The sequence below is a fragment of the Oryzias melastigma genome, linkage group LG7 (assembly GCF_002922805.2).
Source record: "Oryzias melastigma strain HK-1 linkage group LG7, ASM292280v2, whole genome shotgun sequence".
In the NCBI taxonomy this organism is placed as follows: Eukaryota; Metazoa; Chordata; class Actinopteri; order Beloniformes; family Adrianichthyidae; genus Oryzias; species Oryzias melastigma.
Genome location: NC_050518.1, coordinates 16151026 through 16179003, shown reverse-complemented (window position 1 = coordinate 16179003; position 27978 = coordinate 16151026). Strand labels below are relative to the sequence as shown.

The 27978-nt window shown below is 37.5% G+C and overlaps 6 protein-coding genes across 8 annotated transcripts in view; 4 read left to right on the top strand and 2 right to left on the bottom strand.

Moving 5' to 3' along the window:
• Nucleotides 1–1629, bottom strand: part of LOC112159628 (forkhead box protein P1-B) — a 15674-nt gene extending 14045 nt beyond the window's left edge. The window contains exon 1 of the mRNA XM_024293836.2: nucleotides 1481–1629. The gene's annotated coding sequence lies outside the window, so the exon portion shown is untranslated. The remainder of the gene's footprint in view (nucleotides 1–1480) is intronic.
• Nucleotides 1630–2382: 753 nt separating this feature from the next.
• Nucleotides 2383–7468, bottom strand: LOC112159309 (eukaryotic translation initiation factor 4E type 3). The gene is made up of 7 exons (XM_024293315.2): nucleotides 7068–7468; nucleotides 6253–6325; nucleotides 5480–5574; nucleotides 4221–4281; nucleotides 4072–4138; nucleotides 3829–3984; nucleotides 2383–3742 (listed from the first exon to the last, which is right to left on the bottom strand). Exons 1-7 carry the CDS (start codon nucleotides 7193–7195, stop codon nucleotides 3696–3698), a joined length of 627 nt encoding a protein of 208 aa, XP_024149083.1. The 5' UTR covers nucleotides 7196–7468; the 3' UTR covers nucleotides 2383–3695.
• Nucleotides 7469–7573: 105 nt separating this feature from the next.
• Nucleotides 7574–14370, top strand: LOC112159308 (serine/threonine-protein phosphatase 4 regulatory subunit 2-A). Its single transcript, XM_024293314.1, has 8 exons — nucleotides 7574–7736; nucleotides 8354–8435; nucleotides 8571–8741; nucleotides 9063–9156; nucleotides 9246–9283; nucleotides 11224–11370; nucleotides 11610–11884; nucleotides 13083–14370. Exons 1-8 carry the CDS (start codon nucleotides 7703–7705, stop codon nucleotides 13391–13393), a joined length of 1152 nt encoding a protein of 383 aa, XP_024149082.1. The 5' UTR covers nucleotides 7574–7702; the 3' UTR covers nucleotides 13394–14370.
• A 3701-nt stretch (nucleotides 14371–18071) lies between these two features.
• guca1b (guanylate cyclase activator 1B) lies at nucleotides 18072–19639 on the top strand. The gene is made up of 4 exons (XM_024293632.2): nucleotides 18072–18611; nucleotides 18834–18983; nucleotides 19079–19193; nucleotides 19299–19639. Exons 1-4 carry the CDS (start codon nucleotides 18408–18410, stop codon nucleotides 19421–19423), a joined length of 594 nt encoding a protein of 197 aa, XP_024149400.1. The 5' UTR covers nucleotides 18072–18407; the 3' UTR covers nucleotides 19424–19639.
• A 1080-nt stretch (nucleotides 19640–20719) lies between these two features.
• On the top strand, nucleotides 20720–22985 carry oard1 (O-acyl-ADP-ribose deacylase 1). 2 transcript variants are annotated; one of them, XM_036212810.1, is made up of 6 exons: nucleotides 20720–20874; nucleotides 21182–21277; nucleotides 21368–21569; nucleotides 22455–22513; nucleotides 22605–22717; nucleotides 22806–22985. In XM_036212810.1, the coding sequence occupies exons 2-6, from the start codon at nucleotides 21233–21235 to the stop codon at nucleotides 22951–22953; spliced, it is 567 nt and encodes a 188-aa protein (XP_036068703.1). In that variant the 5' UTR covers nucleotides 20720–20874; nucleotides 21182–21232; the 3' UTR covers nucleotides 22954–22985. The 2 variants fall into 2 exon arrangements, with proteins under 2 accessions (XP_036068703.1, XP_024147863.1); XM_024292095.2 differs by lacking the exon at nucleotides 20720–20874 and having other exon boundaries at nucleotides 20957–21277.
• Nucleotides 22986–25698: 2713 nt separating this feature from the next.
• The window catches only part of LOC112158650 (synaptotagmin-2), a gene marked incomplete in the record, with an annotated part of 78869 nt that continues 76589 nt past the window's right edge, over nucleotides 25699–27978 (top strand). Inside the window, 2 exon segments of one of the 2 annotated variants that reach the window (XM_024292092.2) lie at nucleotides 25699–26708; nucleotides 26792–26850. 2 annotated transcript variants of the gene reach the window in all.

Genomic DNA, 27978 nt, shown 5'->3' with positions numbered 1-27978 from the left:
AAGCACAAGCAGATGGAAAGCTACACAGACAGCCTGAATGGAAACAGTTCACAAAACTTCCACCCAACTGTAAACGCTGCTGCTCAAAGTTAACACCGAGATTAATCTGGTAATCAAATCAATCTGTCGAGCGCCGCTGAGTGTCACCGTCAGATTAGATCTACATAAATAAGATTGTGGCTTAAAAAAAGAAAAGTAGTAAACATATAGTTTTAGAATATTGCTTTTAAAAATGCCATGTGTTAGCACGCCATATCTAGTTGTGGTGCTATATCAACATAACTAATATGGTTATAAAATTCCAGCAATTCAAGCTAAAGCTTATCTTCTCAAAACAGGCAGCTGTTGGTGAAGTTTCCAATGTTTACTTTAGCTCTCAGGAGCAGGATTAGTGTGGAAGACAAAGGGCAGAGTTTCCTTTGGACATTTTTGAAGGAGCTGGAGGGTGAATTTCAGCGATAAAAGTGCAGTGAACACTTTTCTTTATAAGTTTTTCATATGTATTTTTTTAACTCATTATCCACCCTCTATTTCTGGGATAAGGGTTTTTTTTTTTTTTTTTGGTTTTTTTGTTGGCTACATAATTCATTTACAATACACCTAGAGGGAAACTTTCCAGGAATGGGAAAGGAAATGAAAATAAAAGCATTAGCAAAATGTTTAGCTTTACAAAGAATGCTCTTACTTTTTAAAGAAGATCCACAGGTGTGAATTACATCGATGTTATAATTAGGAGTTAATTGTCTTTTGGCTAAAACATAACAAAATAAACTTAATTCTAACTAATAAAATCTGAACTTTCTTTATAGTGAATTTCATTAAATACATTTATCAAAACTTAATATTAGTGTTCGGTTGTGAGTATTTAATAAACAACATTTATTGCGTCAAAAATATGTTTAATTTGAGTATTTTGCTCCCTTTTACTAGCATAGACTATCAGCTTTATAACGCAGTGCACAGGCCGACCATGCCGCACCGACACACACACATACTGAGAATTATGAATGAATGTTTCTTGATATAACGCTTAAACATTCACATTTAAATTTGTACTTTGTGTAAAAGCGAGTATATAGACATTGTGTTACTTCAGCGTGTCGCGGGTACATTAGTAAATGTGTTCAAATGAATCACGTAGTGCGAGATTTCCGTCAGGAATTTGGACCATTAGCATACATAACGGCTAAAAGCAGATAAAAAACACTTTGAAACATTTGCTAGTGGTGATAATTTAGACGTTTTGGTCGCGTTAGTGAGAGTTCGCGTTCACGTCAGAATGAAAACGTTGGCAACCAGCACGGCGAGTGGCGTTAACAGCGGCTACAACAAAAGCTAGCAGCAGAACTACCGCTAGCTCACATTTCTGTCTGTCTCCGTTCATTTTCCGAGCTCCGCGAGCCTCGCGGTGAGGTAGCGAGCTCGCGGGGCATTCGTACGGGAGAGGGTCAACGAGCCCGAGCAATATTCGTTCACTCACAGTATGAAGAACTAGCAGACAATCTTTGACTCGGGGTGGTGTCAGAAGAAGATCCCTCGGTGCTGTGCCTTCCTGTCGGTGGGGTAGCGAGCTAGCCACAAGTAGCTAGCGGAGGGCGTGCTTTAGGAAAAAGTAAACAATGGTGACGTCATTTCAGCACGCGGACCTCTTCATCCGGTTTGAATTTGTCGCATACCCTATCTATCTATCTATCTATCTATCTATCTATCTATCTATCTGTCTATCTATCTATCTATTGTACCCTTCTAGTGTATCATAAAACGCTTTTCACTTATTTTTCCTAATATAATAATAAGTTAAAATAAAAAATAAAGTTTTTATTAATTAAATCTTAAAAAAAATATGTTACTCCCCATCCAGATATAAGCATAACCATACAAAATAATATTAGTTATAATTTAATAATAATAATATTAAGATATATATTAATATTTTTAATTTTTGGTAGCAGTAATTTATAACTATTAAAGTGTCTTATATTGGATAAATATATAAAAGTATTAAAATAAAATATGAAAAACGCTTTAGTGTTGAAACCATGGAAAAACTTCGAATATACACTAATATTTTTTCTTAGATTATTTTTTGTCAAATATTTAAATTTTAAGTCTTACAACCACAAGGGGGAGACATATTCAAACTGCCAGCAGCTAAGTCGCCGGAAGTTCATATATGCGCCACTGTATTACTTATATTATTTTTTTTCCACCTTACTATATTTTTCTGTTTGTGATATACAAAAGTATAAAATAAGGAAAATTCATCTTTTGGTGAAAAATAAAGAGGAATGTTTTAAGCTTTATTTGAACCTTAAAAAAAATGGAAAATTTCAATTAATGTTCATTTAATTATTAATAACTTTAAAAACAGCAAAGAAAGGGTAAACCTTCAATAAACTTTATTTTTTCATTCAAAGGTGTAAAACTGAGAAAAACACACAATTGTAAATGTACACAAACACATAATTTCAACAGGCTGAACAGAGAACTTTTAACAGTGCAAATGGCTGATTAACACGGGGCACAGAACACCAATGGACTTTAGAGAAAAAGAGTTTGCACATTTACTGTCATATGAACTATAGAATAGCAGAGACAAAAAAAAGAGTAGGAAAAACAGACAAACAAAACAATCAACATGTTTACCGTTGTTAATCTTAGCCTGAACCATCATTGCTACAAACAATAGGTTTGATAAATGAAAGCCACAATATCAGGATTTTTACAAACACCCCACAGCGGTGTCAAAATTTAATAAAACACACTGTAGCAGTCCTAATAAAAAAAAGATATGCAGCCTTTTTAGTGCTTCATTTTTTTATAATAAGCACTGAAAACAACATTTCCAGCCTTAAAAAAAGGTTTAAGTGTACAAATAAATGTAAGCCTATTGTTGCTCTTTTTGTGGGAGCCAAAGTCATTTATTTTAATTTGGGTCAAATAAAAACAAAAAACAAGGCCACCGTTGTGTTAGAGTTGATACCTGATAAAAATAAAATTAGCAAATTAGATTAATCACTTAATTAGATAATTACAAATGCTAACAAAAACAATTGCATACAAATGTGATGTGCATATCTGAGACAGAACAACAAAAAAAAAAAGTTTTTCCTCAACTACTTTTGGCAACGTCAATTTTACAACAATAATTGGGAACTTCTTTGTCCATTCCAGTAAGTCCTTACAAGGCAAAACAAGTGTGCAACATTTTGCTTTGATGTTAGGCTTATGATTAAACAGACTTCTGTGTAGAGTTCACAATAAAAAATGTCTGAAATACTATTTCGAAAGAGAAAAAAACTAAAATAACCTCTTTTAGCCAGTCTGTTTTGTAAAACTGTGCATTCATTTGAATAAAAAAGAAATACTCAGTAACTATTTTTGATTGCATGTAACTTAAGGGGGAGAAAACGCTAATCTTTCATTTCTGGTTTTGTAAAACATTCTAGTATAAAACACTATAAAATAAACCAGTTTTGACTAAAATAGACAAATACATTTGTTCTGAAAAGTCAGTACTTTTCAGAAAAAAGTGACGTCTCATTTGTCTGAATCATGTAACTTAGGCTGGATTGAGGTACTTATGAGGAATAACTCAACCGCTCTGTGGTTTGCCTGAGCGCCATGACCCAAAACACCTTCATCAGCAGGGAGGAACACTGTACACCGCGAAAGGTTTGGCGTGCAAGAGCGTGCTAGTGTCGTGATCGGCCTCCTTCAAAGGCGTGGTGCTCCTCGTGGGCTAAAAACAAAAAAACATAATTTGATAATCCGCACTTCATAATATTTCTTATGTTTATCCCCTCCCTCTCTTGGGAAAACACTTACGTTTGTAAAACACTGCTTTGAAAGAAATCTGTGGAAGGAGCTGGTAGATTTTTCCCAGGACGTTGGACTCGTTGGAGCAGAAGGCGTTTTCATTCCAGACCTGGACTACGTCTTCTCTGTCTCGAACACTGACGCTGACCCCAACCACTTCATCCTCTGAAATCACACGCAATAAAGTCACAGAAATGTTGACAACCCCCCCACAGAGACCTGTTTCTCATCTAATCCCAAAAGAGTTTTTACCTGAGGCACAGAAGTCGCTGAACTGTTCTCCTATTGTAGCCAACAGCAACTCCTTCCACACCGAAGGCTGTTTACATGAGGACAAATGAGTGAGTTTGTTAATGACACAAATGTGCTATAAATGTATACATTTGGCACAGCTTACTTACAGTGCACTCTTTGGATACTTTCATCTTCCAAACGCCGCCTTTAGCGTTGCTTTCTTCTTCCCTGTGAGCAAATCAACAAATTGGTGTATTAAAAAAACATCTTCATCATCCCTACTGTGCATCTTCAGATTATTTCTGCTTCTGAAGTTTGCAGACAACTCAAGTCGCTCTGGGCACATTACTGGGGACACTAACTTTGTTTACATAAGATACTTGGATCACAGGAACTAGCAGAACCAGAACTTTATGCCGCCATAATACAAATAGTTAAAAAAAAAACCTACTTTAAAAACTTTTTTTTTTTTAATGAGGTTAATGTAGCCCTTTTTTGTCAATTATATACTGACTTGTTTAAATCATCAAAACAAGATGCTCTGCTGTCTGTCTAGTACAGTAGTCAGATAAATTCAACTAATTAGCCCTTTAAAGGTTTGTGCAAAAAATACAGGAAGTAATTTATCAAATATGTTTGTTTTTTGTACTTCCTGACCAAAAAAAAAAGTTTTACTTTTATTTTAACATTACCTACTCTTGGAAAACCTGTACCTCTACCACATATCAGCTTATTTATATCAGAGTGCAGCTCTCAGAATGTTGAGTTTTGTCTGTTTTGAACCAATGACTAAATAAAGTAAGGAGAAAGAATGCCCAATAAATTTGTGGAAAGCTCATTTGAGGCCATACAGTGCTCACTTTGGCTTCCAAACTTAAGAAATTCAGAAAATAGGCAATAAACTGGCCTGACAGAGTTAGGAACACACCCATTTAGACTTTTAGAGAGCAGACGACCAATCAATCAAAAGACCACATCCCTATTTGTGCTCAACTTCAATCTAAAATTAAAAGTGACATAAGAAAGTACTGAAGCATTCATTGTCAGTATGACCTTCATTATGTGGATGGGCAAAAAGCTTTTGGAACCAGGGTATGTTAAGAAAATTGACTTTTATTGTGAAGTTGAGTTGTCGTAAAACTTTCTTAGAAAGATCCTGGGCGTGCGTTCATTCATCACCTCCTGGGATCTAAGGTGTAATGATGCGTAAAAGTCCAAACTTTGAAAAGAAAAAATCCTTAGATCCATATTTAAATAACCTTTTTATCTAATTAATCCTTCACATTTGTTTAATTTTGCGTAAAGTTTTATCCCTTCAGGTATATTTTGATTTTGTTTAGAGGATAACACTATAAAAAAGGATCTTTGTGTTTGTACAAACTAAGCATCGAGTCTGAATCTGGTCCACATTCTACTTCAAACTCACCACAGAGGCTTCCTTTCACCTCTCATGAGATGATAGCTGCATCTTAGGGGCAAACTGGAGACACCGGGGATGTTGTTATAAACTCTCCAAAAGCTCTGCCGGGAGGAACAAGCAGAAACAATATATTTAGCTGAGTCAGTTCAGGTGGGAGCATGAACACAACTAGGGGACTCACTCCAATGAAAATTGTGGGGGCGGGGTTAACATGTTCTTGCAGCTTTTTTCTCATGATGGAGGACATATATGAAAAAATTCATTTTAAAATTGCATTTCTTTATTCAAATTGTTTGTAAATCAAGAGCAGATGAAAAAATGACGTTGAAAAAAGCTTGTAGATGTGTCGTACATGCTACAGTCGGAGGGCCACAACCTCCTTGCTCTGCTTTATTCGGATGCATCAATTGTAGATGATAAAATCCATGTATGCATTTTTGGTTTCCCCATCCGAGCTGGCATCTGGCTCAATGCTCTACAGCTGGATAGCTCCACTTTTGTTGTAGCACTAATATTAGGTTTGGGTTTAGCCGGAAAGAGTGTGAACACAGGGATGATGGGATATCAGCAGAAGCTTACTTCCACATCAACTTAGAGTCAAACTTTTGATGAACTCCTATTGCACTGCAGAAAGTATCTCAGAATTTGTATTTATTTATCTATTTTTAAACTTTATCTTTGTCAAAAGACCACTGGGAATGCATTTAGATCAAAAAATGATCATAGTGGGACTTGAAATTGTTTTATAAAAAAATTTGCTCTTGTTGTCAAACTCTCACCTGGACAGTTTCCACAGTGTAGATCTTCTTCAAGTTTGATTCACATTCTGCCGCTGTCGTACCCGGGAGAGATCTGAACGATAATAATAAAAAAAAATAATAATAATTTCAAAGTAAATAAAAATGAAACATTGCATTCATTTGCAACTAAAATAAGAGAAAAATGCTAAAGACAGCGTGAGAAAATGATCAAATTTATTATATATTTCTTTGAAAAAGTTAAAAATCTTTTCTTCTGGGCTTTAACTTTTACACATGTCAGTGCTGCCCTCTGCACAGACAGGTGAGATGAGGGAATCACATGATAAAATAGGCAAGTGAGCAGTAAACAACACTGACCCCATTAGAACAGAGCAGTTTCCAACTTGAGCTCACAGTGCAAGTTGAAGCTTGTGATCAGCTCTGATTACCAAACATTTCTCAAGACTGATCCACTTATTGGTGTTTAGAGAAAGTTGATGCTCATGTTTGAGGCTAAATCACTTACACAAGCAGCTGATATAACAGTGACTCAGCAACTTCAGAACAATAACAATTCTCTTAAAACCACATTATGTATTAATTGATCTTATTAAAACACTACTTTATGGTTCTTCCAGATAGGTTGCGCTTAAATTGATCAAAATGTAAACAAATAAATCAATTTTAGAATATTTTTATTTGATATGGAGTAAAAAAACAAAACAAATTCCAGTGGTAAATGTTGATGGAGATCGAGCCCTGTCTTTTCTTTGTTCTGAACCACAGAGTTTAACCACGTGATTTCACTAAAAACACAACAGGTCGGTGGGGATTAAAACAACACACGTTCTTACCTATCGAGCCAGAAAGTCCACGGAGAATGCAAAGGCAGAGTGTCGCTGTCGCTGTCATGTGGGATCCTTCCCAAATCCCGAAGGTTGTGTTGAGAGCTCAGCTGGAGAGCAGCGGCGGGAACTGCCATCGCCAGTTTTGAAAAAGAAAAACTTTATTTAAAAAAATAAATATATCGAGTGTTTATCCCGCGAGGACGGTTTTCTCGGCAGCTTCTTGTGTTTCTTTTGTATATATAGGTTCGTTTCGTAAATGAACCCCTGTCAGCTGCTGACTCATTGGTCACTTCTTCAGCGGTTGGCGCCGTCACAGGAAAAAAAGATGACGCTGTCTCCCGTTGCCATCGGCATATAGAGTTCAGTCGAGAAACTTCTGTTTTTCAACTGCATTCAAATGTGGAAAAAAAAACACAATATCTGACATTACTGTTATATTTTTTAAAATATAAAATAACTAGAATTTTAACATTTTCAGTATAACCACGAGGACATCAAAGATCTTTGTTTATCTCGGCGTCTTCCGCAATTACGTATGTTAGACGCATGCGCAGACTCCACTGCCACAGCTTGTTGACTCGCTAGCTGCTACATGCTAGCAGTGCGTGCTGCTGACTAGCAATTATTTCCTGGACACAACTATGGATATCGACGCGCTGGTGGAAGCATTTCAAGGCAATTCTTACATTTATACTAACTAGTGATGCTTTTTATATTTCTCATTGTTTTACTCATTAAATTCAACTGGTTAAATGTACTATTTGCTAGCCACGCTGCGCACGTTATTATTCGGAAATGTAGCTTACCAAGAACAGCTAGCTTTTAAAGGAAGCACTTGGGGGGATTCGGATGTAAACTCCACGTTTGCTAGCAGAAATTTAGACTGAAAGTTGAACTTTTTTCACGCTGGAGACGCAAAGTAACAGTAGAGTGAACAGCTAACACAGGGGGTGTTAGCACGGTGCTAAAAATACTATGCTAACTTTGTAACTTCTGCGAAATTGAAGTGATGCTTGTGCATTCATTGACCATTGTCGTGAGCTGGGTTTATTTGTGCATGCACAAAAGTACAAAAAGAGCACTTTGCATCTGTTAACTTAATGCGAAGCTGCCCTTTGGTGTGTAATTTTATGTAACTAAATGGAACAGTTGAATAATTTCAGAATTTAAGGACAAATAATGTTTATTAATAGCCAGGATCAAGTGAGTGCAGTTGTGTCATTGGTGGGGGAGAAAGGTTTATGCCATTTGTATCAGTTTTAGTCAAAATAAATAATCTGTCATTCTTTTAGATTTTGAGAAGAAAGGAAAGGAAGAGGTCTGTCCTCTGCTAGAGCAGTTCCTGTGTCATGTTGCCAAGACAGGACAACCTATGTAAGTATGCATAGCTGCAACGAATTGTCACCTGAGGCACAAATATGTGAAACCCTGACCGAAAAACAACAACACAATAAAACGTGGAAGCCTTCGTAGTCTGTGCATTTGACCAATAGACTGTTTGTTTTTCAGGATCCCCTGGTCACAGTTCAAAACCTATTTTATGTTTAAGTTAGAAAAAGTCATCAGCGACTTCCATGACTCCTCGCCAGAACAGAGAACATTACGGAATCCCAACGTAGAGTATGTTCCTTTTGAGGAAATGAAGAGGAGGATTTTAAAGATCGTGGATGGTTACAGTGGGTAAGTCGGTCATAATTGAGGCTTGTTTGCCAACTAATCACCATAACAATTGTTCAGTTAGGTTTTTGTCTTACACTTTAAATAATAGTATTACTTTTACATCTCTTTTTATTTAGCCTTTCTACTAATACATAGATCATTACATAAAAAAGTGGTTATAATAATAATCTCCCTAGTGTGTGAAATACAAATATGGAAGTTTGAAATCAGCTCATTGAATTTGATTGACAAGCTTCAAATCTGAGCAACAATTCCCCAAATTTTGCAAGCCTTTATGATTTGTTTCTTCAACGTAATTTGTGCTTTCTATCAATTTCCCAGAGTTCCGTTCACCATCCAGCGTCTCTGTGAACTCCTTACGGATCCAAAGCGGAATTACACAAGTACTGACAAGTTTCTAAGAGGTTTGGAAAAAGTAAGTGGCACACACCTCTGTCTTAAAGTTTGCAAACTTTCTTTGTTTTGTTCAGGGATTTTTCATTTTTCAAACTTTGTTTCCTGCAGAATGTAATGGTGGTCAGCTGTCTGTTCCCCACATCAGAGTGAGTACAATACAGCCAACTTTCATAGTTTTTTTATTAACTGTTTTTCTGTGGTGGATACTTTGGGTTTAAGTATGTCATAATATCACTTTTGAGTTTCTGCCGAGTCAGTTGCACTTTAAAGTTAAAGCGCGACGGTTGTTTTGTGGCTTTCACATCTTTTAAAGGAATAATGGAGCCTCTAGTGTAAACCGAACAAACAGTGTGAAATTTCCTGGTAGCTCGTCTTTATGTTCCGACAGGTGCAGAAAGCAAACAATGCTGGTTTTGCTTCAAATTTACCCAACAGAGTTATCTTGACAATCTGTGGCGCATGAGTGGATTGTTTTGAAGGCGGGGTAGGCTAGTGCCATTTTTCTGTGGCCATAGACTCTTGCTATTTTACAATAAGAGCCTTGTCCCTGGCACTAGTAGCAGACAAGCTTCTCTTGGCCTCGCCATTGAATTAGGAATTTCTGTTTTGGGTAGAACATGCAACAAGTGTCAAATATGTTCGGCCTCTCAGGAAATTAAAGCTGATTGTAAACTAATTATGATCTTGCATTATCAGCTCCATATTTGCATATCTGCCTCCAATACATGCACAATGGATACGATTTACTACTGGTTAGTTTCTCCTCATCAGTGCTGAAGCGTTCATGCTTGGGTTTACTTATGACCTCACACGTATTTGGTTATGTGGTCATAAAAAGACTGGATCATGTTGATAAAAGGTTATAAATCTTTACAGATGTGGGTCAAATTGTTGATACGCCTCTCAAAATCAGAAATCACAATTGTCACTAAAATGATTTAAAACTCATTTCTAAAAACACAACCAGTCATAATCAGGCATTTACCGGTACATTTAGTTTTACTTTCTTAATGCACTTCAGTGAAAATATCAGGTTTTCTTTTTTATTAACAGATATTGACACATTACACTAGTATTCCTTTGTGAAATAAATAAGAAAGGGATTTTTATTTAATACTACACACTCCTGTCAACACTTTCTGACTTGATAAATTGTGGATGATTCCTCTCTCTGATTTACAACAAATTCACCTTTTATCTGCCTCGTTTTCTCCTTACTGACTGATGCACAGCAACACAGATGAGCAAACAGGCTGGGGGGTTAATTCTGCATCTTACAGATCACTTATGTGTGTTACTCTTGAAGAAAATATGGCTTAAAAAAGGATTACAGGAAATGAACATTACAGTATTTTTGTTACACACAGACATGAGACACACAGACTCAACATGTGTTTCCAGCATGCTCTCAGACAGTTTAAACTCACCTGATTTAAAAAAAAAAAAAAAAAAAAGTTTTTTGTTAAGCATTTTTCATACTGAATTTTGTTAGAATTTTTCTGTAAAGTACCACAATCAGAATCCTTCATACCTACATTTCAGCCCTTTAAAAGTAATTTTATCCACTGTTATCTACTGGAAGTATGTTTTTAGAAACAGGAAAAATTCTGTCCTTCTTCACGGTTTAAAACATATTCTTCGAACAAAAACCCACATAGTAGTTTTTTAAACTTTTTTTTTGGCTCTTGTTTTAAAACTTTGGCTATGCATCACACCAGACACACTTATACTTAAAACCTGGGATGAAAACCTCTTTCCTGCTGCAGCACTACTCTTCCAAGGATGTTTAGTCTGAGATTTCATGACATCGCAAATTATTTATAGGGGGAAAAAAAAAGAAGAAAAGTTGAGTTGACAGTTACACTCCAACCCATTTTTGATGGAAAAAGTTGAATTCTGTTTGGCATTAAGGACAGGAAATACTTGTACCTTTTTAAAACTCACAATGCCAGAGGTAAGATAAGACACACTCTCTGGCCAGGTGAGTAAGATGGAACCCCAAGTACAGTAAAATTAGACCCACCCCTTTATATATGTCAAACAAAGTCTAAATCATTCAGCTCCATGTGATTGTTTTTGTTTACAGTCGAAATGTGAATGGACCCAGCACACCAAAAACACACAACAGACCAAAGCTGTCACTGTCGACTTCACTTTCCACAAATGGCCTCCCAGACTGTTCAGTCAGTAAAGAACCACAGTCGGCCACTGAGACGGAAGAGCACCACATGAGGTAACTAATGGAGTCAAACCATTTAATGACCGATTTTTACTGCCGTTGAGTCCACATCTCGCCATCTCTTTCCCCCTTATATTGTGTTGGGGTCAAATTTGACCCATCTTCACACTTGAAAACAGGTCAATGTTGACCTTAACACAATATAAAGGTTCAAAAGTTGTCCTTTTTTCCAAATCTTAAATTCTACAACCATTAGAAGAGATTTTTGTTGATTATTTTCTGCTTTGCCACAGCGACGCCCCATCGTCAGAGAAAGAGACGACATCAAAAAGTGGGCTAAAGAGCAAAATTCCTCCGGAGGGAGAGGATTCTGAGCAACTTGCAGCCAAGAGACTAAAGATTGAAGTAAAACAGGAGGATGAAGCAGCAAGTGAAGAAAGCGACTCGTCGTATCATAATGGATCAGAAAGCTCTTCAGAGACACGGGAATCTTCAGAAGGATCTAGTGAAGACTGCAAAGGAGAATCTTCTCATGACACGCCGAGTACGTCAGACAGCCGGGATACCGGTATGTAGCAGGACTTTCCATATAGATGTGTTCAAACACCTTTCAGTATGTTTATATTGAAAGTGTCAAACAATTGAGCTAAATTTAAGACGGATTTTGCATTTATTGTTTTATTACTTTACACTAGGCTTAGTGTACTACAGAGTATTAGTTCCAATTCAGAAACAAAAATATGTTTTTAAATTACGACTTTAAATCTTCTAAATTTGTGAAAATAAAATTTTAACTGTTAAAATACGAGAATAAAGTCATGTATTTATGACTTTCAAAGTAGAAGGGCCAAATTTATGACTTGCTTTCTCATAAATTTACATGTTTAAAGTCGACTATGACTTTAAATCTTGTAAATTTACAAGTAAAAAGTCATAAATAAATGAGAAAAAACCCAAAGTTGTGTTTTTATCGGAGCTTTTTCAGTTTGGTCGGTCTGCTGCTGCACACAGCATTCACTCGCTAGACTGTATGCTAGTTGTAAATTTACGAAAATAAAACTTGTAGGTTGACCAGATTAAAAGTTGTAAATTTATTTTAAAAAAATCAAATGTACGAGATTAAAAGTTGTACATTTATGAGAAAAAAAATAAAATTCACGAGATTAAAAGTTGTACATTTATTTAAAAAAAAAACTCGTAAATTTACGAGATTAAAAGTAGTAAATTTATGACAAAAAAGTCGTAAATTTACAAGATTTAAATGAATAAATCTACGAGATAAAAACGGTATATTTACAACTTTAAATCTCGTAATATAACTTTTTTTTGTGACCCTAATTCTCTGTCGTATTAGTATGAGCCAGTTGAAAGTTTTTTTTTTATCACTGATTTGTTCATTAGCCAAGTGTTAAATTACATTTTTTTTAATACACACATCATATTTTTGACCAAAAAAATGGAGGTTTGAACCGAATTGTGGTGAAAGTGAATCGTCGCATTCCTATTTGGTAGTGATACGAGCTCTACTACCATTGACTCTTACAATGACTGGTTCTCCTTTTTCGGTTTTATAATGCACTTAATTAAGAGAAAAGTTGGACTTCAAAGGGATTGTCCTTCTTTAACTGATTCCATTCATAATTATTCTAATCAGATTTTTTTTGTAAATCTTCCCCTATTAAGCTACAGCTTCCCTATGATCTTTAAAGTACAGTGTGCTGGAAGCTCAGAAACACTGTAAAGCTTTTTACACTTCCTGTCCACAGAGCCCAGCAGTACACAAACAGAATCCTCTGACAAGGCTGGAGATTCGTCGGAGGAAGGAGCTGAGCACTCCGTTCTGATTGACAGTACCGAGGACCAATCAGAGCACTTGGCTCCAACAGCGCAGACTGCAAGCTTTGAGGAGAGAAGTGAGGAGAGCAGCAGCAGCAGCAGTAGTAGCAGTGATGGAGAAAGCTTAACCAGCGACAAGCAAGTGTCTTCATCCAGCACTTCACCCGACCTGTCAACAGAGGGCAGTGCTGACACTTTAGAGAACCCAGAGACTGCAACAGAGCCTGAGGAGCAGCACTGACTTGAAGGCTAGCATGCCAACTGACTTTTCTGCTCCCCTTATATACATATTATTTTTTCTTTTCACACTGTATGATACCACACCAAGGGTATATCTGTAGCACTGAGGACTTTCAGGCATCAGGACCAAGAGTGACGTTGACCTTGAGACTTCCCACAGACGCACGCCGGTCTTCTTCAGTTCCAGCTTCTCGTGGCCACTCACTACCAGGTCTTTTTCAAACTGGAAGGAGACAATTCAAACTACATCAAGGAGACTGCCTATTTTCCTTTTGAATAATAACAGATTTGTAATCTTTTTTTATATCTGAAAATTGTAATTTAATCTTGATAATTTATCCAGTAACTTCATTTTTATTTGGCATTTATTTCCAAAGACATCCTGTGGCAGACTTGTGTTTTCACTTAAGCACAGTACTTTGTTTTGGGGATGAATGAATGTGTTTCTCCAGTTGATCTGTCATTAAGTATGTATCTGTATTTTGTATGAAGCACACACCATGAAATACGTTTTATTATCTTGCACTTGGTAAGCTTGACCCCCTGAAAGATGTGGAAACTCTTTTGCTTTGTAACTATGAAGTCAGTCTAACGCAGTCGTGCCAGTAGTGACCGCTTTCATTAGTTACACACAACTTTGGTTTGGTGCGAAGGTAGCCACGTCTGCAAAAACACAAGGTACTTACACTTTCTGTATGTCAATTATTAGTTCAGCAGCTATAACTTTTGATAATTAGGATTTTTACGATACATCCCTGTAAATCGGTTTTTGTAGACTTTTAATACATGTCCACTGCCTTTGTAAAAAGTGCTGAAAATGGAAGGCTCGAGCTTGTACGATAGTATTCGTGGAAAGCAATAAATGCTCACATTTGGAGAGTTACAAGTTGTGCATTTTAGTTGCAAGTTGTGTTTGACCTTTGCAGAATCCTGGGATGGAAGAGCTGGGAATAAACTGACTGATTTTTGAGCCTGGAATATTTGTCCAAAATAGACTTTTTGGGGGGTGTTTGTGGTACATCTGTGATCAGACAAGAATTGGATATAACTGTTAAATTCCATGCAGGAATTCCCCACCAAAACAAGTCTAAGTCTATTACAAGTATATCATACAAAATAGTAAGGTAGAATACTTGAAGGTTACTTAAAATGTTCCAATTAAGTCTGAAGTTTTCCGTTAGTTGACCTCCTACACTACACGTACATGGTCTATTGTATATTTGCTATACAGTCAACTATACATAATAAAATGAACTTAATCATACCTTAATCATACCTCAACTATGAGAATATGAAGTCCAGAAAATCATCTTGTATGATTTTTTTAAGAATGTATTTGTAAATCATGGTGCAAAATAAGTATTTGATCACCCACAAACAAGCAAGATTTCTGTCTCACAGACCTGCAACTTCTGTAAGAGGATCCTTTGTCCTCTTACTTGTCACCTGTATTAATGGTACCTGTTTGAACTTATTTATATAAAAGACATCTGTCCACAACCTCAAACAGTCACACTCCAAACTCCACTATGACCAATGAGCTGTCTAAGGACACCAGAAACAAAATGGTTGACCTGCACCAGGCTGGAAAGACTGAATCTGCAGCAGCTTGGTGTAAAGAAATCAGTTATTAGGAAATGTAAAATATACAAGACCACTGATAATCTCCCTCCATCTGGGGCTCCCCGCAAGATCTCATCCTGTGGGATCAGAATGATCACAAGAACGGTGATCAAAAATCCCAGAACCAGCCTAGTGAATGAGCTGCAGAGAGCTGGGATCAAACTAACAAAGACTACCATCAGTAACGCTCCACGCCGCAGGGACTCAGACGTGTCCCCCTGCAGCCAGTACATAGAGAGCATCTGGATGATCCAGAAGAGGATTGGGAGAATGTTCTATGGTAAGATGAAATAAAAATTGAACTTTTTGGTAAGAACTCTTCATGTTCGGAGGAGAAAGGATGCTGAGTTGCATCCAAAGAACACCATACCTACTGTAAAGCATGGGGGTGGAAACATCATGGTTTGGGGCTGTTTTTCAGCAAAGGGACCAGGACGACTGATCCATGCAAACTAAGAAATAATGAATGGGGTCATGTATAGTCAGATTTTGATTGAAAACCTCCTTCCATCAGTAGGTGCATTGAAGATGAAACGTAGCCATGTCTTTCAGCATGACAACAATCCCAAACACACCCAGGTAGCGAAGGTAAAAATCATTTCAAGGTTCTGGAGTGGCCTAGATCCAGGTCCTCCAGATCTCAACCTCATAGAAAACCTTTGGAGGGAGTTGAAAGTCTGTGTTGCCCAGTAAGACCCCCAAAACATCACTGCTCTAGAGGAGATCTGCATGGAGGAATGGGCCAAAATACCAGCAACAGTTTGTGAAAACCTTACAGAAAGACTTACAGAAAATGTCATTGCCAGCAAAGTATTGAGATGAACTTTTTTTATTGACCAAATACTTCTTTTCCACCATAATTTGCAAATAAATTCTCTAAAAAATTGGCAATGGGATTTTCTGGATTTTATTTTCTTTTTTTAATTTTGTCTCTCATAGTTGAGCTACCTATGATGAAAATTACAGGCCTCTCATCTTTTCAAGTGGGAGAACTTGCACTATTGGTGGCTAACTAAATATTTTTCTGTACAAGAAGAAACACTAGAAAAAACACACAAGGTGTTCGGCAGAAAGCAAATGTTGTGCAAGACCACGTGTGTGTGAATCATCCTAATCACCCGAGGATAACATCAAGCATCTCCCTGATGGCCTTGACACTTCTAAGCTAAGATTATGTCTATTCCTGTGGTCAGCTCAAGCTATGGATCTGAGCATTTCTATAAACCGATGCTGGTTTCCCCAGTAAAGCATGAGGTCTTTCCCAAGAACACCTCAGTGGTCTGTCCATCACGTACAACAACACCCTCATCTTCAAGACGTGCAAACAGAAGTTTTTGAGAATAAGTGAACTTATTGAGCCTGTCATGAAGCTACTAAGTTAGGAGTTATGTCACATTTCTACCAGCTATAATATTCAAGTAAATACCATCTTTTCATTGAATTCCTACTTTGACCAATCCATTCATCCATTTTCAGAACCCACTTTGGGGGTCAAAGGATTGCTGGAGCCAACCCAAAGGTGGAGTATCCCCTAAACAGGTCTGTCGTAGGTTCAAAGAACTACCACACACTCACATCCAGGCATGGAAAACGAGAACATGCAAACTCCACACGGTAAGGTCCTGGCTGGGATTCATAGCAGGGCCTTTTCTGCAGTGAGACGACAGCGCTAACCACTGCACCACTGCGCAGCACCTTACTTTAACCCTCATGAGGGAAATGCCAAGCTTTGCCAAATTTGAATTTGAGCTCCATTTTTAGCTTGTGCCACATACACTCCTGATCAATATTAGTTATTTTGCATGATTTTGCATCTTGTATGGCTACACTTGAACAAGAGTTTAAATTGAGCTTCAAACATTTTGAGCAGACAATTTAATGAAAACAACAATTTAACTGAAATGAGCCGTTCGTCAGCTGATCAAAAGATTAGGACCATTTCAGAAAAAAAACAAAGGCTTTTGGAAAGGTTGTGCCCAGTGGTGAAGATGGTTTTATGAATGGCATATACTGTCTGGAAGGAAATGGGGATTTTTGTAAACCAAACATCCCCAAAACGTTCTAAATTGGATTTAAGTCAGGAGAACATACAGGCTGGTCTAATAGGGTGAGAAAAAAGTCCTTTGTCAGGCGGGGATTGTGAACTGCAGCATTGTCCTGTTGAAAACCAAGTTATTCTCCACAGACGAGGACCCTCAGTGAGGAGGGATGCCCCCTGCAACATCTCCACACCGACTGCACAACCTGAAGCTCCATTGTTCCACTGAAGGAAAAAACACCCCATACTTTTTTGTCAGAGAAGAAAACTAAACTTTCTTCTACGTTTGCATGTTTGGTGTTCCCTTGCAAAGTTCATCCATGGTAATTGTGTTGCATTAATGAAGACTTGATCTTTGAGGAGGCTTTTTCTTTGTTTCTGAAGAACTTCTCCTGCAGATGCCGTCTGGACATCAGTCAGCACCAGTGATGGTTTTAATGGTAAATATCCCTTTGGAACCCCTGGCTCAGTGTCGGTGACATTTTTTGGGGTCTGTCACTTGACCTTTTTGCCTTTAGGATCTTTTAAGAAAAAAAATAAAAATGACCATTTTACTGCATCCTACCTCAACAGTGATGGGTCGATGTGAGAGCTCAACAATCCTGCCACGTTTAAAGAAATTCAGCTTTTTTTGGCCTTTGAGATGATGATTACTTCTTAGAAAATTGAAGTTTTGGTGCAGTTTGTGTCTTTTGAGGGCCGTTGTGTCAAACTTTTGATCCGCTGATGAACAATCTTACTCATTTAAATAGTTATCTCCAATAAATTGGCTCCTAAAACTATTTGTTCGTTGCTCCTCTTTCTTCTTTTTGCATGTTTTGAGCTCTATTTAGAACCTTGTGAGGTCCAGCTGTGATAAATGCAAAGTTATGCATTTTCCTAACTGGTCTTATGATTTTGATCAGGAGTGTATTTCAACATATGGGTGCATTTTGGCCCTAACTTGTTTATTTTTGCATGTGGATGGGAGGAGAAACCTTGTGGCTTCATGGCTCTCAGAACAGACAGTCCTTACTTGCATGTTTTGTTTGGAATTAGCACAAGCAGCATCACAAAGGAAATCCCCTCATCATCTGGGTGTGAACTAATTGCTCCAGACAAGTCTTCATTTCTAATCCTGTACCATGTGATGCATATCTGTCAATGTCTCAGCCTCACTTTCAGAAGGGATTTGGAGGAATACACAGCAGAATAACTCTTCTCCTTTTACTCTTACCTGAATAATTCCAAAGTTCGTTGGATTGTTGTCACATTTATGGATTTGTAGAGGAAAAAGGAGACCCAAATAAAACATCTTCATGTAGGTTAAAAAAAACAGGTTAATATTTGGGGAGTTACAGAAAATCTTCCCATTATGGGTCAGCGGCTGAGCGAGGAAAGCGACCCAGACAAGGAGATCGATGTGGCGGAGCTGCAGGAATGGTACAAGAAGTTTGTTGTGGAGTGCCCGAGTGGGACGTTGTTCATGCACGAGTTCAAGAGTTTCTTTGGTGTCACCAACAACAAAGAGGCTGCAGATTACATAGAAAACATGTTTCGGGCCTTCGACAAAAACGGCGTAAGTATAAGGTCGATTTTTGGGTCCATTTAGGTTCTGATGCTGTAAATATAGCTTCTTATTTACTATTTCATTTGCTACTTATAATATCTTCCTTTTCATTACAATAAAAAAATATTTCTACTGCTGACATTCTGAATGTAACCTAGAGGGGTTTATGGAAGCATGATAAAAAATAATCAATAAATCTGGCCCCTCTCAAGGTTTTCTTTGTGTCCACAGGACAACACCATTGATTTCCTGGAGTATGTTGCAGCTTTGAATTTAGTACTTCGGGGAAAACTGGAGCACAAACTTAAATGGACATTCAAAATGTATGATAAAGATGGGAGCGGGTGCATCGACAAAACAGAGCTTCTTGAAATTGTGGAGGTATGATCGTCCACGACATCAATGATTGATAAAGTTTATTTGAAAGGAAAATTTTAAGTAGGTGTTACTGTAACCCATTTTTTTGTCCCTCTCAGTCTATTTATCGGTTGAAGAAAGCCTGCCACGGAGAGCTGGATGAAGAATGTAATCTGCTTACCCCAGACCAGGTGGTTGATCGGATATTTGAGCTGGTTGATGAAAACGGAGATGGTGAGAGTTTGTGATCGTCTGTTTAAGTTCAATTATTAATGTCTTCATAACATCATGAATTTGGGATTTGGAATAAAATCATATGAAGTGACTTTTTTTCTTTAGGGGAACTGTCACTGGATGAGTTTATCGATGGAGCGCGGAGAGACAAGTGGGTGATGAAGATGCTGCAGATGGACGTCAACCCCGGGGACTGGATCAATGAGCGACGACGCAGCGCTGACTTCTAATGCTGGAACATGGATAGTCAGTCTGATCCAACCCTCCTGTGAATGTACATACAGTACATGTATATATAATGTAATCTATGTTTAGATGTTTATGTAAAGCAACTTTGCTCACAAAAATGCAGAATTGAGCTCAATCAACAACTGTAGTCTTGAGAACCACTGATCATGATGATGTAGATGCTGTATATGCAACCATGGGGCATTTTCTCTTTTCCTTTGTGTGTTATACAATAATCATCAATAAATTTACTCAAAATAACCCTAAAATTTGCCTTTTTTTTAACAAATATATTGATATTAAAAGAGAATGATTCTAAGGAACTAAATAATCAAAGACATTACCAAAAGTAATACAAGTGTACTAAAGCTAAGTGCTAAAATTATTCTAACCATTGCAGTACATTATAAGGCATAAAACCATTTATTCCCAAACTCCATTTAAGTTAAATGTTATCCTGCTTAGTTGTTAAATTAGGGTCTGAAACCAACAAGCATAAGATCCCTTAAGAAGTAGTACACTTTAATTTAATTTTATCAAGCACACTTGAGTATAGCAAGTATACCACCGACTATCAGTCTGTAGTGTTGGAAGTATACTAACTGAATACGTTTGACTCAGTTTGAACATTTTAAGCTAACATTATATGGATAGCATAAAGTAAAATTCAAGCATTTTTTTAGCATAGATAAGTATAGTCACCGGCCAGTAGGTACGGTACACCTTGCTAGTACTGGGTTTGACCTCTTTTTTCCTTCAGAACTTCCTTAATCATTGGTGGCATAGATTCAACATTGATTCCAATGTCTCGTTCCACCACATTCAAAAGGTGCTCTTTGAGATCTGCTTACTGTGGAAGCCAATAAACTCATTGACATGTTCTAGAAATCAGATGATTCCAGCTTTATGACATGCTGGAAGTAGCATCAGAAGATGGATACACTGTGGTCATAAAAGGATGGACATGGTCAGCGACAACGATCAGGTAGGCTGTGGCTTTGTAACCATGGTCAATTGGTACACTTTAAGGGGCCTAAAGAAAATATTATCTTCTGACCTCTGGCATCAACATTTCTGTCCACAGAACTGGCACTCACTGGATATTTCCTCTTTTTCTCTGTAAACCCTGGAGATGTTTGTGTGTGAAAATCTCAGTAGATCAGTAGTTTCTGAAATCATCAGAACAACCATGACAGATAAAACCACCTAAATAACTTTTCTGGATCTATTTTGACCATGTCTGCACCTCTAAATGCATTGAGTTGCTGCTTTGTGATGAGCTGATTAGAAATGTGTGTTAATCAGCAGTTGGACAGGTGTGTTTAATAAAGAGGCCAGCAAGTGTTTTGTAGTACAGTTAAATTGCTTACTTTTTGCTCAGAGAAATGGGCATAGTTTTAATTTATAAAGCTTTAAAATGTCTAAGTTCTCTTTCAAATGTATCCCTTAACCAGTTAAGTACAATTCAGTGTTTTTTATTACATTAAACACAGGTTAAAAGTGACTTAAATGTTTAATATTAAATAAAGAGGAAGGAGACAAATCTCGTTTATTCTCGCGAGAATCAACGACTGTATGTTAAAGCTCCTTCCATCTGCCAAACCGAAGCTGGACTGTTTTGCATTAAAGCCAATATCTAGCATTTTTTTTCTTTCTTTTTGTGTTTTTGAAGTACTTTCTATCCAAGACGAAAAGTGTAACTAGTTATAAAGGTAACCGAACACGTCAGTAGTCATGCGCTGTTTGTTTCTCTTTTAAAGACCTTTCGTTTAAGCCGAATCAAAACCATTTGACACAACTTCTACTTATTCATGTCGTCGGAATCTATGACACTAGACAGGCCTGGAAAAGGAAAGGTAGTTTATTTTTTTTATTTAACAAATGTTTACGCTAGAGAGGGGTTTGCAGCAGTTGTTTTCATTTTCCTGCTTGTCTTTCCTGTTTAGTTACATGGTGGGGCGGTGCTGCCCTCTGCTGGTCAGAGCGTAGATGACAGCTGGAGCCTCGCGTATGTCAGCGGGGATCTGTTCTCGTGCCCGCCGGAGGAAGCCCTTGCGCACTGCATCAGTGAGGACTGCCGCATGGGGGCAGGCATAGCGATCATGTTCAAGAGGAAGTTCGCTGGTGTGGCTGAGTTAAAGGAACAGAGTGAGTTACCCGGTTTAATAATAATATTAATAATAAATGTAAACGTTTCTTTGAAAAAATAAATAAAACGACCAAGGAAATGACTATAACCACACTTAAAATTAGTTGTTTCTTCTTTACTGTGCTGCAATTCTCTATAAATACTTTCCCACAATGTATTGTTGTAAAAATAATAATAACTTTTCGTCTATGCACGCTTTAGATATTCGTTTTTGTACGGTGGCCCTGAAGTCCAAATCACTCTGCAAAAACACATTAAAGATGTATAAAAGAGTGATAGAGAAAAAAAATTAATACCAAAATTCCAGAAACCAGAATGCAATCCCTAAACAATTAGATAATCATGAAGCACTTTGGAAAACAAAAGTAATTTCCAGAAATTCATTTTTTTTGTGATGTTTGGCATGAAGCAATACTGGATATTCTCCATATTGATCATAACACTTTTTGACACAAAAGAAGCAATTAAAAAAAAAAAAAAACTCAAGCATCAAAAATGAAATGTCATCATCCAGTCAGCAAATATCCATAATACCTACCTTATTTGAATTCTTATTGCATTTAATTCTTCAACACTTCATTTTGTTTTCTGGAGATTACTTTTGTTTTCTCGACTATTTCACTTTAATATGTTTTATTTTTTTCTGGAATTTTGTTTTGGTTTTATGTTATTTTTTTGTATTGCAGTTGTGATCTTTAATGTATTTTTGCAGTGATTGATTTTATTGGACTTCTAGGCCACTGTTATTATGAACTGATTTATCCTTTTGTCACCCCTTTCTAAAGTTTAAAGTTCTACATTCTTGAATAGTTTAAAAGCGCATCATTAATCCTTGCTGGAGTGTTTGATGAATTACATTTTGCATCTTGTTTTGTTTTTTACAGAGAAAGTGAGCGGACAGTGCGCTGTACTAAGGAAAAAGGGACGTTTCATCTACTATTTGGTAAAAATAAAGTTGTTGTAAAACACTTAACCAAACTTATTGCCACCGATACCTATTTAGCTGTTTTTTTTTTTCTTGTATTTTCAAACAGATAACAAAGGCAAAATATAACCAGAAACCGACCTATGACAGCCTGAAACGGAGCCTGGAGGATATGAAGTCTCACTGCGTAAAATATGGCGTGACGAGAATATCAATGCCGCGGTTGGTGTTTCCTCCTGTTTTCCAGATAAAGGTTTTACGTGGGGGGGATTGAACTTGCTGCTTGTGTCTGTCGTGTTCTCCTTCGCAGCATTGGGTGTGGTCTGGACCGACTGAAGTGGTCAAAAGTGGCCGAGATTCTGGAAGAGGTCTTCTACCACACAAACATCTCCATCACCGTCTACAGCCTCCCTGAGAAAACGGAGACCACAGTGATGAAGGAAAACATGCGCAGATGATTATATACATTTAAAGAATGTTTTTCTCTTTTCTTTTGGGAGTACTATATTTTTAATTGTACACAAATGCATTAAAAAATGAAGTTGAAGTTCCTTTTTTTGTTTAAAAGTTGTAAAAAAAAATTTTAACAAATCAGATGTAGATGCATTATTTACTATTGTTAATTAATGATACATTATAAATATATTACTGAATTAAAAAAAGAAAAAACTACTTCACCTTTTAGAATTGGCTCACATGTTCCAATCCCAAACATCTTCAACACACAGGAGATCAGAATAAGTTAGCAAAAAAAAGCATATGTATTTTTTTAATGTTAGGACTTTATTTAGGAATTTATTAAAAAAGATCCCCATATGTATTCTAAAGTAAAAATGTCAATTTTGCTTTCACATCAGGATGTTCCAACTGAGCTCCTGTAACCACATTAGCATCAAGCTTGTTTGACCAATTAGCCTTTTTTCTTTACATTTTGAAGCTAATTTGAGACTTAGCCCTCATGTTAGCATCATCCCAGCTTGTTATGCTAATTTTGCTTATACACAACTATCCTGCTCACTCATTTTGGCAGCCTTGCAGTTTTTTGTGCTAATTTGGCACTTAGCCTCTCAATTAGCATCATGCCAGCTCATTTAGCTAATGTTGGCACGCTGCCCTCTAAAAGGGGGCAAAAGACCACATTGTACTATCCACGTCGTGTGCAGCTTTATTCCTTCTTATTTTGTCAGCCAGGTGAGTTCTTGTGAAGCAATGAACATCGAAATAGGTTCTGCAGCCAGACTGTAAATAAGTTGATTTTGTGTGTGGAGTCGGATCTATGAAGGTGAAAGCTGATTGGAAAATGATCCCCGCTGAAACATGTCTCAAGTGGCGATCTGGAAAGCTGCAACATTTATTTATTTATTTATTTTCAGACATGGTATTTAGCTTTGAACCAATGTTGGTATTTATTATGGCAGCAGTCACTGACTGCAGGGACGCTATTGTATTTTCAATGACAAAAAGAACAAAAAAAAGCATTAAAAGACCTGAAAGGAAAAAGGCATTAACAGTATGTAGTACAACAGAAAATACACACAGTGACACATTCACTAACCACAAAAACCTCTTTCACGTATACGCTGCTTAAGTCCACAACAACCCCTAAAGTTTCTTTGACATTTGACCTTGGGATTTGGCTGGCATCTCGAATTAAAAAAAATAGTTATAGTACAAGTTACAAACAAAAATTTATCTCAGGGATTTTAATCAATCGTTTCTTAACTTCTCAGGAATCATGTAAAAGCATAATTATACTTTAATTATGAGTATTAGAAAGAGATATATGTGGTTAAAATAGCTCATTTTTTTAAATTTTGGCAAAAATAAGTTTTTCTTCTTTTTGACCCCTGTCATTTTCAATAAGTCAAGAATACTAAATAATTTTTTGTTGTGTGCCATGAAAATGAACAAAATAAATGTATAATATAACATTTTTTGTAGTTTGTACATAACAACTACAATCTTTTTCCAAATGTGTTTTTCGTCTGCTTCTGATTCGATAGGATCCTTAGTAATCCCTGAGAAAATGTAAAAGTGGTTATCTCCTAGCAATCATAAACACATGCACACATAAAAGCACAATAAAAACAATAGGAGTCAGTGGGTTAAAAAATTTAAGGATAAAAATAAATTATAGGAAAGAATAAGTAAAAAATTAATGGATTAAATAGATTGAAAATCAATGAATTAAAATAATTAAAAGCTTCTTAAATGATCAGCCAGGGAGTTGTATTACCTGAGCAGTCTGCTACTGAATTCACAAGGATTTGGATAAAAAAATACAGAGAAATGCCATTTTAAGCTGAATTTTCTTTATATAAGTCCTCCATCGTGCTACAACAATATGTTAAAAACACCAAAAACACCTTTTTTTGTGGAGTGGGTTTGAAAAGTACAGCTTATTTTAAATACTGGTAGTTTACAAACACATGCGGGCTCCATAATCGCAAAGTTTTACAAGCAAAAAGGGCCTTTTTTATTAATTAAAACATAATTTAACTGGTTAAATATTTCAAATTACATATGTTTAAATTGAAATCAGATTGGTTTTTATGACTTCTTCTACTTAAATCAGATTTTTTTAAACTTATTCTAACATTGGCTGCAGATTTGTTGCAGTTCACATTTTTTTCTGTAAATATCAAATACTAATCCTCTTATGTCCTGTTTGCTCAGGAGGATTTGCACCTGCACATTTATCCTAAAGTATCAGGTGTCTCTTAATGCACCCATTTATCAGTCCCTCATTTAAACTGTTGACTCAGCCAACACCCTCCTTAAATTTCATTGTGCTCGTATAAATATAAATTCTGGAGTTCTCATTGGCTAACGGTCATAGTAGGATTCAGTATTGATCTGCTTGGGTATTGTCCCACACTGTATCTGGGACAGAACAGTCTGGATGTGCATAGAGGGGGGAAAAAAGAAAAAGCAGGGAATCTGACACCACTGGGTCAACCCTTTTCTTCAGTCTGAGAAAGCTTTTTAATGGATCCCAGAATACAATTGCAGTGAAGACATCATACAGTGCGGGATTTCCTTTTAGGCTCTTTGTAAAACCATTTGAAGCTATCTAAATAAAGATGGATTTTAAGATGAGCAGCTTGTAAGTGTGTTATATCCCCTCCTCTCCTCTTTTTAATGATTTTTTGCTTTATAGCTAAAGATGATTTTTTTTTGTGCAAAAAGTAGTTTGTAATTCAACCGTAAAATATTTCTGAGTATAGTGAGAGTTTTGTTTTAAACTTCTCGGGGCAGAAATGTAAAAATTAGTTTGGGATATTTGAGAGGAATGGTGCTGAAATCAGGACTGGTGCTGAACATGCTCAGTAGATGCCTGCTGCCCTCCCATCCTCCTTTGGGGCATCTTCAATTATTCAGGAGCTAAAGGCATTAACTGCTGTGCACACGGCAACGGGCTGACCATTCCCCCATTTATCCAGTCTAGCTGGAAGATGGTACTTTGGTGGGTTTTTTTTTTCTTTTTTGCAACCATCCTCTTGCTCTGCTCCTCTTCCTCCTCTCTTCCCATCCCCCCCTTCCTGCCTGGCAATCACACTCTCACTGCAGCAGAGCCACCTTGCTGTGCTGCAGCAGGCGCAGGGAAATCTCCCCTCACCGGAGTGACCGTCGGGTGGGCTGCAGCAGGGAAGACCCCTCGCATCAGGACCGGCTCTCGTCCCACCTGATACCCCCAACTGCCCCCCACTTTTGCCGCACTTGTGCCTTTGTTCTGCTTGTCCCGCTGCAGCCCAGTGATTCACCCTCTATGCTCTCCTCCATCACCGCTCCTACACACCCCTCCTCTCTCTGTCCTCCATTCCCTTTTCTTTTTTTTCTCCTCTTTGCTCACTGCGTATGAAATTGCAGAGCTCAGCATTCTTCTTTATAGGCACTTAGGGAAGGTGGGGGGGAGAGGAATAACTCACGAGCTTGGCGGGAGGGTTTTTTTTTTTTTTTGCACCACATAACCGTCCCCCTTCCAATTAAAGACGAGCGCTTATGTTATTGAAGAACAGCTCAGCCAATAAGGAGGCAGCTCATGCAAAGATAGCAAGAAAGAGCAGCAGAGGCGAGTGGGCAAGAGCAGGAAAAACTGCAGTGTGGAGAGTTTCCTTCCCTCCCCACAGCAGATCTCTTATCAATTTGTGCACTCTTGTGTTTGGGGGGGAGCCTTTGAATGGGGGGATCTCTGTGAGCGTGTCTTGTAAAGGTGTGTCTGCAGATGTGTTCATTCTGAAAGTGGAAGTCAGAGAAAGTGAGGGGATTCTGACTATTCTTCTCTTTATCTCAAAGTGTCGCAACTGAAAAAAAAGGGAAGATCTTAGTGTCCAGGAGAGCATCCTGCACAAAAGGTAAGCAGCCTAATTTTCCTTTTAACTTTTAGCGCTTTTGTCGTGATATCTCTTTTCTTTAAAAAAAAAGTAGTAGCACCTCATTAAATGCTGGGATTTCTACCTTTATTTACATTTGAGGAACTTGACAGGAAAGCACAGAAGAGGCTGAGTGGAAGTCAAAGGGAGGGGGGAGGCTGAGTGTGGGACTCCCTGCTGCTCCCAGGCAATTTTCTGTGCACACGGTTCTCTAGTGCTGCAGTATCCCATTGCATCCCAGCGCGGAGCTACCTCAGCATCCGGGCTGACTAATTCAAAGCCTCCTACTACAGTCTCTGAAAATAGCTAATTGCTTTTCTGCATTATGGTCTCATAAAGTGAAGTTTGTGCAAAAGAAACCCCATTTCAGCAGACATGCTGTCACTGTCAGAGGGGTTGCTCCAATGACTACTATTTGCTTTGGTTGCATTTTGCAGTAGTTTCTATTTTCTGCTTCGGGACAGAACTGGAACTTTTTGTTCATCTTAAGGTTTTAGTAAAACAAGTGAATCAGAAAATTGATATTTTTTTAGTTATCAAACAAACAAATAGGAAAGTATCTCATTATTCCCTGTCATGCTAGTAACATTTTTGAATTCTTGAGTTGCGCAGTGATCGGCGCACATAGTTCTCTGTCTTTTGTGTGACCTTTATTTGCATGCAGAGTGTTTGAAGTCGTCCAGCAGTGGGCACTCTGTGCTTCCTTTCCTTCACGCTGGCCTGCTCCTGACAGAGAGGTCATTAAAGGAAAGACTTTGTTTTTATGGGAGCATGCAGGGGAAAAATTGATTGTTTAGATGTGGGTTGATGATTGGACTTTTTTTAAGTGACCTCACAGCTATTGAACAGACAGAGGAGCAGCTGGATCCGTTTCAGGACCACGGACAGAGCTCATGAGGAGCGTGGGGATTTTGAAAGCAGGATTATTAGACAGCAATTGGAAATGAATGAACATTTTGTCTTAACGAATCCTTTTTCTTGCTAAAATAGTTATTATTTTCGTGAACAGGGCAGACTATTTCTCCTAAAAACCTGAAGACTGACCTCATCTTACCCTTGATATCTCTGCACGAGATAATCTCCTTTGCTGTTTTGTTCTAACTCCTTTCT